The 12,953-nt window shown below is 35.1% G+C and overlaps 1 protein-coding gene across 3 annotated transcripts in view; it reads right to left on the bottom strand.

The window, feature by feature from the left end:
- CEP128 (centrosomal protein 128) overlaps window positions 1-12,953 on the bottom strand; it is a 437,869-nt gene that overhangs the window by 411,518 nt on the left and 13,398 nt on the right. For all 3 annotated transcript variants that reach the window (XM_067728864.1, XM_067728857.1, XM_067728871.1), the window contains exons 2-3: window positions 5,989-6,150; window positions 4,218-4,304 (exon numbers count right to left, since the gene is read on the bottom strand). In XM_067728864.1, coding sequence (XP_067584965.1) covers window positions 4,218-4,304; window positions 5,989-6,135 — 234 coding nt within the window. In that variant the 5' untranslated portion in view covers window positions 6,136-6,150. The remainder of the gene's footprint in view (window positions 1-4,217; window positions 4,305-5,988; window positions 6,151-12,953) is intronic.

Here is a 12,953-nt window from a genome sequence, read left to right as displayed (position 1 = left end):
ATGCTAATTTCAATTAGGCAATGGATATTTAACATGGAGAAATTTTTTTAACAGTTGAACACTGATTAAAATGGATTAACGAAAATTCAATATCCATTCACGATAAAAACTCTTACCAAAGTAGGTATATGGGGAACATATCTCATAATAATGAAAGCTATTTATGACAAACCCACAGCCAACATAATACTCAACAGTGAAGAGCTGAAAGCCTTCCCACTAAAATCTGGAACACGACAAGGATGCCCTCTCACCACTCCTATTCAACATAGTATTGGAAGTCCTAGCCACAGCAGCCAGACAAGAAAAAGAAATAAAAGGTATCCAAATTGGAAGGGAAGAGGTAAAATCGTCATTATAGGCAGATGACATGATACTATATACAGAAAACCCTAAAGACTCAACACAAAAACTACTAGAACTGATAAACGAATTCAGCAAGGTAGCAGGATACAAGGTTAGCATACAGAAATCTGTTGCATTTCTTTGCACTCACAATGAAATATCAGAAAAGGCATGTAAACAAACAGTCCCTAACAATCCCTTTTAAAATTGCATCCAAAAACAAGAAAAAGTACTTAGGAATAAACCTGACCAAAGAGGTTTTGAAAGATTTTTATGCTGAGAACTATAAAACATTGATAAAAGAAACTGAAGATGACTCAAAGAAATGGAAAGATATCCCATGCTCTTAGATTGGAAGAATTAATATAGTTAAAATGGTAATACAGCCCAAAGCAATCTACAGATTTAATGCAAACCCCATCAAAATACCCATGACATTTTTCACAGAACTACAACAAATAATCCTAAAATTTATATGGAACCATAAAAGACACAGAATTGCCAAAGTATCCTGAGGAAAAAGAACAAAGGTCGAGGCATAACCCTCCCAAACTTCAGACAATACTACAAAAAGCTACAGTAATCCAAACAGCATGGTATTGGCACAAAAACAGACATATAGATCAATGGAACAGGATAGAGAGCTCAGAAATAAACCCACATACCGACGGTCAATTAATCTACAACAAAGGAGGCAAGAATACATGATGGAGAAGACAGTCTCTTCAGCAAGTGGTGTTGGGAAAGCTGGAAAGTCGCATGTAAATCAATGAAGTTAGAACACTCCCTCACACCATACACAAAAATAAACTCAAAATGGCTTAAAGACTTAAGACATGACACCATAAAACTCCTAGAAGAGAACGTAGGCAAAACATTCTCCAACATAAATCGTAGCAATGTTTTCTTAGGTCAGTCTCCCATGGCAATAGAAATAAAAGCAAAAAGAAACAAATGGGACCTAATCAAATTTATAAGCTTTTGCACAGCAAAGGAAACCATAAACGAAATGAAAAGACAACCTACGGAATGGGAGAAAATATTTGCAAACAATGCGACAAAGGATTAATTTCCAAAATAAACAAACAGCTCATACAACTCAATAACAACAACAAAAAAAACTATCCAATCAAAAAATGGGCAGAACACCTAAATAGACATTTCTCCAAAGAAGACATACAGACGGTCAATAGGCATATGAAAAGTTGCTCAACATCACTAATTATTAGAGAGATGAAAATCAAAGCTGCAGTATCACCTCACACCAGTCAGAATGGCCATCATTAAAAAGTCTGCAAATAATAAATGCTAATGAGGGTGTGAAGAAAAAGGAACACTCCTACACTGTTGGTGGGAAAGTAAACTGGTGCAGCACTATGGAAAAAGGTATGGATGTTCCTTAAGAAACTAAAAATAGAATTGCCATAAGATCCAGCAATCCCACTCCTGGGCATATCCAGAAAAAACTCTAATTCAAAAAGATGCATGCACCCCAATGTTCACAGCAGCAGTATTTACAATAGCCAAGACATGGAAGCAACCTAAATGTCCATCAACAGATGAATGGATAAAGAAGATGTGGTATATACATATATACAATGGAATACTACTCAGCCATAAAAAATGAAATAACGCCATTTGCAGCAACATTGGATGAACCTAGAGATTATAATACTAAGTGAAGTAAGTCAGAAAGAGGAAGACAAATATCATATGATATCACTTATATGTGGAAACTAAAATATGATACAAATGAACTTATTTACAAAACAGACTCACAGACATAGAAAACTATGGTTACCAAAGGGGAAAGGGGGTAGGTGAGGGATAAATTAGGAATTTGAGATTAGCAGATACAAGCTATTATATATAAAGTAGATAAACAAGGTCCTACTCTATAGCACAGGGAACTATATTCAATATCCTATAATAAACCATAATGGAAAAGAATATTAAAATATATATGCATGTGTGTATAACTGAATCACTTTGCTGTACACCAGAAACTAACACATTGTAAATCAACTATACCTCAATAAAATAATAATTATAATAACAATAATTTGAAAATGGATTAGCCTGTTACAGGCTGTTGAAAAAAAATAGCAGGTTCTACATCAAGAGAACTTGCATGAGCTGGAGCACAGTCTCCAAAAGAAAGAAACAAACAAATCACTCTCCAGGGTCCCTCCCTAAACAGAACACACAGAACACACCCTAAACAGAATAATTAATTTTTTTAAAATAGAGGATAATACTATCATGTACTTAGAGGACTTAAAGAATACAAATAGAAAGATTCAGATAAATCACATGATAGTTGGCACATTACATACACTCATTTTTAGGTATGCCCATTTTACTGCTATATTTCGTAACAGTAAGTATTTTAATGCTAAGAAAGCAATTTTCACTGAGCAGCCCATCAGATTCACTTGTTGTGAGAAATACTCTTTCTGAGTTGCACATCTTCCCATCGATTACAGCAGGTGCCCCCCCAGGTTACTTACAGGTGGTAGGGTGGAAATCATTGCTCTATCGAGGGAGTGTAAATATAAGGCAATGAGTGACATCCCCCTCTGGCATGCTGGGAGCAGAAATCATTGAGAGGCAACTACTTTAATAGAACAAGAATTTGAGGAATCTAAGGGGAAGACTCTAGACCAGACAAGGAACAGCCTAAAGTAAAAGGAAAGAATCTTATTTTCCTGTGTCCTATTTTAAATGAGTGGCTTTCCAGTCTAGGTACTTACAACTCAGATGGGAAAGAAATACCTGTTGAGCTTATCTACTTCCCATGTATAAAACTACTCCCCCAGAGCTCAGCATTATTCAATTCTAGGCCTACCAATTCTAGGAGAACACACTCTGTGTTTTAAAAGCTTACCTGTACAGAAGTTTCACTTAATACATAGTTTTATTTCCCAATTGCTCAATTCAAGGGAAATTCGTCTAATATTCAACCTGACAAAGTAGGTTTTTCTCTGCTACTAGTTAATAATGTTTTTATTTTTTTACTAATAAATTAAAGAGCAAAGAATTAACTCCCATTATTAATAAGGTAGTTAAATCTAAAACATTTCATGAGCTACCCAAATATATAAAATCTATGGCCCCATCTGCAAATATACCATAAATCATAAAAATTTGGTAGATACAAGAAAGTCCAAGTTTATTTTCTAAATGAAAGTAGTAAAAAAACCTTATGAGAGAAAATATGTTCCCTGTGCTCAAGCAATTAGCTTCCGATTAAAAGCAAATGATGACTATACTTCTGCTTTGTAAAAAGAAAATAACAAATAATCAATTAAACTTGGGGCTTATGTGACAACTCAGTACAGCACAGATATATATAAAACTATCATTATAGCACACATGTAATACTAATCTTATTAGAGTGTATACTCATAATTAGAAACATGAAGGAATAAATTTCTTTGGTTTTCTAAGAGTTTACAGAGGATGAGTTAGCAAATTCCAAAAGAAGGAAATAAGAGACAGAATTAGCAAAATATTAATAAAAAAAATATTCATTTTAGGGAATTCCCTGGTGGTCCAGTGGTTAGGACTCCATGCTCTCACTGCCAAGGGCCCGGGGTTCAATCCCTAGTCAGGGAACTAAAATCGCACAAGCCATGTGGCACAGCCAAAAAAAAAAAAGTAAAGCTTTCAAATTCAATAGAATCTAATCTATATAGACTAGCTGGCAAGCCATCTGACAAGCTAAATTTAAACTATAAAATAATAAAGCAGTTGGAAAGCTAAAGCTATTCACAGTGGTTACGTCCTTTATCTCACATCCATACTCCTCAACAACTAAATTTCCAAAAAGGTGGGTAAGAGTAAATGCAAACATATGTAAACATTCTTACGTGTTCTATAGCCCCCGCCTGTCCATTACTATATTCTCGATACTGTCCAAGCATCTGGTCAACTTGCCGCAGGTTCCGACTAGTGTCCTAAAGAAAGAAAGTGGACTTTATTAATTGCTCCAAACAATGTTTTCCCCAATCAATCTTAGCGGCATATCAAACAGCTAGGTCACCCATTTGCAAAAGGTACAATTTATATAATAATTAAGTTGGGTAATATACTTCATAAATATCAAATAAATCTTATTAACAGCACTGACAGAGAAACTCAAATCCATCTGCAATTTACTTGTGTGAAATCTGAAGCACAAAATTTCAATCCTTATCCAAGGTTCCATAATAAGTTGGCAACAAAACCATAAATTGGAAAAGAATCCTCATCGTCAATTTGTGCACCTCAACTAATTCAGACCCTCTTTATATAAGAGAAATCCTGAGAAAAATCTAGTCGATTGTGTTCATGACAAGCAAATCATTAGGATCAATGTTATTTCAATTATTACTTTACCTCAAGGACTCCATTAAGAGAAAAGAAAACAAAGTATCCTTTAACTTTTAGCTATAAAATTTGTTTGTAATTACAGTAAAAATGGTTTCCACCTAAATATGCTAGGTTTCACCTGAGAGGTAAATGGAGGCATTTCTTTCAAAAATATATACTTACTAATATGTTTCAGTAGTGGGAAAGTACAAGAATTTGTACTGCAAGAATCCAATATTATGTTAATTTAAATAAGTTTAGAAGGAAAAAGGCTCCGGAGTTTTAAATCAAATTATGGTTTCTCCACCAGAAATTAGCCTCTTCTTATCTAAGCATACTAACCCAAAGCAATTGAAAGCCAAAATCCATGTTTATCCAGGCAAAACGGAAGTAAGAGATTAAAGGGTAGGAAAAAAAGTCTGAGTTTTCTTTTTGCCCTTCCTCCACCTCTTTTCCAAAGCCCTTTCCTATGGAGGGAATGTAAACTGCTGCCACTCAAACTTCCAAACACTGTCAAAAATTAGCCTCTAAATAAAAATGGCATCTCAGTATCATTCATCCATGAATAATTTACCTACCCAAAATATGAACAACTTCTCTAAAGGCAAATGTCCACAAGAAGGTAAACTATGGTAATAATTCCTATTGGTTTCACTCCCACAGTATTTTATTTGGAAATACTGCCTTATCCCAAAACATTTCCACAACCTATCATATATTTCAAATATATCTTTACTGACTGTGTTAGGCAGAATAATGCCCCCAAAGATGTCCAAGTCCTAATCCCTCGAACCTATGTATACGTTTCCTTATATGGCAAAAGGGATTTTGCAGCTATGATTAAGTTAAGGACCTTGAGATGAGGAGATTATCCTGGATTATTGGGTGGACTCAATCACAAGCATCCTTAAAAGTGGAAGAGGGAAACAGAAGAGTAGTCAGAGTGATATGATGTAAGAAGTACTCAACCCACCCTTCCTGGCTTTGAAGAGGAAGGAAGGGGCTACAAAACAAGGAATGTGGGCAGCCTCTAGAAGCTGGAAAAGGAACAGATATTTCCCTAGGACCTCCAAAAAGGAATACAGCCCTACTGACATCCTGCTTTTAGTCCAATGAAACCAGGGTCAGATTCTGACCTACAGAACTGTAAGAAAATAAATTTCTGGGTTTTTTAGACATTAGTTTTGTGCAAATTTGTTACTGTGGCATAAAAAACTAATACACCGACTGAAACCATTTCTTAGCTCAACCTAGTTAAAATCTATTACATGCAACCATTGCTAAACTAACCTGTAAAGTACTTGTTATAGTGTTGACCTTCTCAGTGACATCCACAGTAGGTCGATTTCGAGTTTCCCTGTGTATTGAACTGGCAGCCCATCGACCCAATCGGTCATGAGAGCGGAAGTGGTCTGAATCGTTGGAGGATCCTGCCATTGAGGTGCAAAAATCCTTAAAAATAAATCCAGGTCAAGGTCAATCAAATGGTAAAGAGCACAGAAATAAGAGATTAATTTAACTATTTACTTTTTGATCTTTTAAAGTATTTATTACATTAGCCCTTTGCCACATCATAATTTCTAACACATAGCTTGAAAACACAAGTCATTTCCACATGTAATTCTCCCTCCTTTGTTTTTTCTGGTTTATGAGCAATTCCTCAGACATTTACAACTCCAAATAATAATAATCACTTAGTTTTGTGCAATGCTCCTAAATTTTATAAGCTCTTTCACATACAGTATCTCACATAACTCTACCAACAACACTGTAAGGTATATGAGACACATAGATTGGTATCTCTACAATGAAGAAGAAAAAAAAACACAGATATTCTCTAAGGCTAAAACCTGCAGGTCTCAATATTAGTCTGATGTCCATTCTTTTTTCTTTAATTTATTTATTTTATATTTTTGGCTGCATTGGGTCTTTGTTGCTGCGCACAGGCTTTCTCTAGTTGCAGCAAGCGGGACCTACTCTTTGTTGCGGTGTGCAGGCTTCTCATTGCGGTGGCTTCTCTTGTTGCAGAGCATGGGCTCTAGGTGCACAGGCTTCAGTAGCTGTGGTGCACAGGCTCAGTGGTTGTGGCTCACGGGCTGTAGAGCACAGGCTCAGTAGTTGTGGAGCGCAGGCTTATAGGATCTTCCGCGGCATATAGGATCTTCCCCGACCATGGCTCGAACCCACGTCCCCTTCATAGGCAGGTGGATTCTTAACCACTGCACTGCCAGGGAAGCCCTAGTCTGATGTCCATTCTACTAAGCTATGAGAACATGTGCATCTTTAAACAAAAATACAACACACAGAGAATGACCTAAAATAAAAGAATTCCATTCACTGTACAGTGAACACTCTCATACACCTTAATTTAAAATATAGTAGAATTGAACAAATGCAGTAGTAGAGGTACAAACTCTACAATAACAAGTGTGTGAGAAGATGGAATCTTCAACATCTCCACCAAAACAGAAAGCCAAACATCCTGAATATAATGTCATCAGTAGAAAAGTCTCTAAATATGCTTTCCTCCCATCCTTACCTCGATTTTCAATCTAATGCAAAAGAAAATTATTTCATGCAAGACGATCTCAAAAGTTTCAGAATACCTTTTATAGAAATTGAAGAAATGAAATATATTTGTAACAAAGAAGCATCAGAGAAAATTCAATTATCAAAAGTGAAAGTTTGAGTATTCCAATAATTTCATTTTCTGCTTAATAGAAGGTTAACATAATCTTTATTTTAACATTAATTGTTATAATCTTCCTAAAATCTATATGGCCAGTTTTCTGGCCTTTGAAATACAGTATGATGAAACCTCTCTTTAATAATCAAGAATATTCTGAAATTTTTAGATCTTTATTCTGAATGCATCTGGGAAGTACATGACCATACATCTAAAGCCAAGATAAAGGGAATTTGCTAAATATGTATAGATTCTCGAGCATTTAATGAAAGTAGTCATGTTTTTAAAATATTAAATAAAATAAAACTAAATAAAAAGATAAGCAAGGAAGCTTGCTGTGAGTTTAGGTTTTTCAAAGTGAAATACAGTCTGTCCTTGTAGCACCAGGAAAAGAGTCAACGGAACATCCAACTTCTTCAAACTGGCTGAGACAGGGCTAGCAAACACCTGTCACACTCGAGCCTCTCCTCTGCCCAGGTCTCTCAACTTCCTTCCTCACCTCTCTTCTCTGGTTCTCGCCCCCTTCCCCTGTCTAGAAGTACAAAGGTACAGTGCCCATGATGTAGCTCTCTAACGTCAAAAAACATGAACAAGAAACAGGCTGAAGCAACTGTTGGCTATGATTTTGGAGGATCACAACTGTTTAAATCCGAAAGAATAAACTTAAGAAGAAATCTTAAATGTAAAGTTCACCTTTATACTTAGGAAATCACGGTGTGTGTGTGTGTGTGTCTGTGTGTGTGTGTGTGTGTGTGTGTGTGTGTCTGCACACCTGTGCGCACTCATGTGAGCACACCCATAAATCTATGTATGCCACATGACCTAAAATCGTTTGCTCTATGTAAATGTACTTTCCAACATTTTCCATTAGTGAAAACAGGAAAAATCAACATTTTCTGAGAGCCTGCTACAACGCTAAGTACTATATAGATGCTCACACAATCCAACTTAATTCTCATAATAACTTATTAAAATGGGCAGTTAACCCCTAATCTATCGAGGATGCTGAGGGGGAGCTGTTAAGTAACAAGTCCAACACCATATAATGATTTTAAGTAGCAGACCAAGGATGCAGACCCAGGATTCAGCCAGGCTTCTCTACCTTCAGTATTCTTTTCATTCTACTTTGCTCTGCTGTCCCCTAAACACTACTTACGAACAATCTTAACAGTTAGTAAAAATCATTACAGGCAGCAGCAGGCCATGGTTCACATGTTGTCTACAGCCTCTTCAACCCCCTCTCATTTCATTTAAGCATAAAAATATCAAAATGAGGGAGGCTGGGAATCAAGTAGCAATATGAAATCTGTATTAGGCACCAGGAAAAAAACTAAGTGACATATCTATGCTGCATATAATAAAGAGCCTTAAAAACAAATCAAATCATTGGCCTCAGAGTAAAGGGGTTTTTATTTCCTGTTCCTTCTACTTCTTGTATAATGGAAAATAATAATTATGCCTGGATCTGTCAAAGTTTTGTATCTAAAAGTATAATGAATATCATTTTAATAAGTCAAAATTCTGGAAACTAAATTGGAGTTAGGATACCACGCAGAATAAAAAGGTAACATTGGAAACCAGATGTTAACTATAATGGCTACTGGTGAGAGCAGGAAACAAGATAACCATCTATGAGACAACCTGATTTTTTTGAGTACCAAACTTTTAATAATAATCAGTTATCTACACACAACTTCAATGGATATAAATGGTGTATCAGACTCATCTAATGAGCAGACAGTCTGAGTTTCAATTTGACTACAAACAGTGATAACTGAAAATTTTATGGTTATTTTTTAAAATTTGAGAAAATATTTAAAATATAAAATAGTAGAGACTAATATAACAAGCATGCATGTATCTACTACCTAGAATGTTATTATTATTCTTTTCTATTTCTGTCTTCTTTATTCTATTTCTATCACCTTATTTCCCTATTATTTTAAAGAATATATTCTTAATATTGTTATTTCCCATTCTGACACGTGTGCTTCTAATATTTTTAATAAAATATTTAGAACGCTATAAATAAAGTCTTAGTACCCTCTCACACTACCCTCCACCCAGTACTACTCCTGCCCCACCTCCCCTGGGATAACTACCAGAATGATTTTGTGTTTAACTTTCCACACCACACTTCTATACTTTTACCGCAGGTATATGTACCTTGCAGTCTTTCTTAATGGAAAACACATTATAATCAGTTGATAAATATTAACAAGTAAAGACATGGGATATACGAATTTAAAACAGAAAATCTTAGCAGCATTACACAAAATTAACAACAGCATTAACTAAATTATTTGTAATTGTCACATTAAAAAAGAAAAACCTCTCACCCCTATTAAGGATTACATACTTTTAATAAGAAAAAAATCACACTTTCCAGAATGAATTTCACTATTTCACACACAAGTCTTCAGCTTTTAATTTCAATTACTTTGAGCAATAAAAGATTTTCAAACTCCTGCATCTGATGGAACTCCTGTAGAAATATCAAGATTTTAAGGTGAGATATATCTGAGAATTTTGCATGGTTTTTTTTAATAGCTTATGAAACATTCACTTTTATAGCATATGAAAGGACTTCAATTACGTGTCATAAGGGTTGAAGGACTTTAAAGACATTAAAGAATCTGATTATAATAAAAAAATAGAAATTAGATTAGTATTTTACTGTTGATAAAAACTTAGCACTTTCTAAAACTATTACTGACAATTCAAAAGGTCAAACACGCCTCTCATAGGTAACAGAGAGAGCACCTGACCCTAAACGTCACAAAGCAGAAGGCAGATATGGTGGCAGAGGTCCAATCTTACCAAAAGATGCCAGTCAGCCAACACCTCCACTCCCCAGACATGGAGTTGATGGAGGAAAAGAGAAACAAATGAGAAAGGATTGGCCACTAGAGTTGGCCCATGAAGATAGTTCCCAAGAGCTCCTTAAGATAACTAAGAAGAGAAGCACAAAACAGTAAGCGCCAATTATACACTCTTCACTGACCATTAAGAATGTACTATTTTATACTACAAGTAAAAAATTAATTTTAAAAAAGTACTGTTTACCCTAATATCAGTGGCATTAATGAAAATAAGATTTTCAGGCCTCTGAAAATCTTCCCCCCAGTGAAATTGTGCCCAAAATATTAGATTCATTCCATGTTGATAAAAGCATACTGAGCAGTAACATAAAAAAAAAACAAATATGCATGGCCATGCAAAACTGTTCTATCTAAAACCTAAGAAATATAAATTATCAGTGAGATGCTTTTCTAGCCCATTAACTTGTTTTCCTTTAAATAATTATGTCTATGTTAGCCAGGTTGTAGGGGAAGGAACACTCCTAACCTCTCCTACTGGATACGTGTAAGTTGATATAAGTTGTCTGTTATGTCAGCAGTTTGTACATTTAACCTACCAACTACACTTCCAAAATTTCCCCTAACAAAATCATCTGAAATACATACAGAAATTTATATATAAGGATATTTACTGAGAAGCGATAATACAGGGAAAATAAAAACAACTTATATTTCAAATTATAAGAGAATGGTTAAAACACAGTACATACAGGTAGTAGAACAGTACACAGACATTAAAACCCTGTTTCTGGAGACATTAAACAGCAATGCAAGGGATAAAAGTATGAATCCCAATTTTGTAATAAACATTATATGATGTCTGTATGTGAATGCAAATTACCCATATACCAATTTAGAGGAGCAGGAAAGGACAATGACAAAAGGGGAAGAAAATAAAACTATACGTATTTACCATGTAGAGTTTACAGCCGATTTCTATTTTTTAAACATTCCTATCCTTCCTGAATTTTCTACAATGATTGACTAATCAGAAAGAAAAATATATAGTTAAAAGAAAGAAAAACAAACATAAAGATCCCCTTCAGAGATAGCAGGTTAATAACAAGTTGACAACCTGGAAAATGTGTTTAAATAAAAGCTATACATTCAGAACCCCCTTTTTCCTAGCAGCTGTTTCCTTTTCCTTCCTGGCAACTTACCTGACCATTCTTCCTAGTCTCCTAACATCTATCTAGGTAGGGTCATGTCACCAGTTCTCACCAATGAGCTAAAGAATTAGGATTTCAATGACAATCTCTAATGTTTCATACTGAAGAGTACTGGCTGGCCAAAGAAACCATTTATCATGAGTTTGTGAGCTTAAAGAATGATTTTTTTTTAAATTATGTATGATTCTTTCTTTGCAATTTTGTTGAACGACAGTCATTAGATTCAAAAAATGATTCTCTTAAACATCCTAAATACTGGAATGAACTTAAAAATTGAAGGACTATGTGAAACTATATTAATGTGTACTGGCATGGCTTATGCAATCAAATTCTGCTTTGGAAAACAAATTTAAAGTGGTTCATGAATGATACTTAATCATTACTACAATTTGAATTCCAAAGAAGAATTATTAAGACTAGTAGAAAAACACCTAGTACGCTCAAGAAAAATCTTCATCATTATTTTTAAAGAGTTAAAAGAAAAAAGTTCAGCTGGATTAGAAATGCATTCTTATTACCATAAGAAATTTCAGCATGATGTTTGTTGACAAAAGAAAAGAATTGCTAAATTTGAAGAATGATTAAAGAACTCTTAAAGAACAATTTAAAGAAACTGAATCACCTAAATCCTGGTTAAACGTGAGAAAGGCATTTCCTTTAACTGGAGAAAAAGCAGTAAATACTCTCTGCAGCTTACTACCACCTACTGGTACAACAAAATTTACCATTGATGGGAAAGCAGTACTATTTACATTGTCTGCTTTTCAGACGCTGAGCTTCTTCCAAGACTCTGGAGAGGACTAAGATGGGTGACCTTGGGTGAAAGTCTCCAGAGACTTAGAGAAAGCTCTGGGTCTGAAAACAGATGGTACAATTCTTAGAATAGTTCATTTAGCTGCTCCCAACACATCAGTATTTAAAGGCATAAATATTGTTGTTTCTGCCTTAATGAACCTTATAACGAAGACATACGGCCACCAGAGCAAGTAATGAACCCTTCATCAATTCTCTCCCACTGAGGATCTATCCATCAAAAACAAATGCCCATATGCAAACCTGAACACTGCGAGAGAAGAAAACTGCATTCAGCCCTGTAATTTCAACCCTTTAATAAGAGAACTTGCAGTGAGTCTTTACAAACTTTCAAGTCCACCTCTTTTTTATTTGACCTAAAGAGCCATCAGATTGTCTTCATTATAATGATGCACATTTGTATGTATGAGAGCTGTAACTTATTGATTCTCAAGCCTCTTTTCCTCAGAGCCAGTTTAAAACAATTAGGATTTGCAAGCTGTTCCATAAAAGATAAGCAACCAGCATCAGGGGTAATGTGTCACAAAGGCTGACTAGTGCATGTTAAATAGGTGATTGCCTCTGTGGCCTCCAAGTGCCTCAAACGTCCCTGTCCAAGGCAGCTGTCCTCAAAGAACATATTCAAGGTAATGATGCTGATATTTAAAGGAGGTCAGGGGAGCAGCTAGGGAGTGTATTTTAAGCCTAATCACTAACCAAGTTCAAAATTTTTAATACATTTCTCAC

Source organism: Pseudorca crassidens, chromosome 1 (assembly GCF_039906515.1).
Source record: "Pseudorca crassidens isolate mPseCra1 chromosome 1, mPseCra1.hap1, whole genome shotgun sequence".
In the NCBI taxonomy this organism is placed as follows: Eukaryota; Metazoa; Chordata; class Mammalia; order Artiodactyla; family Delphinidae; genus Pseudorca; species Pseudorca crassidens.
The sequence above is the reverse complement of the archived record's forward strand: the minus strand, read 5'-3'. Positions and strand labels throughout refer to the sequence as shown.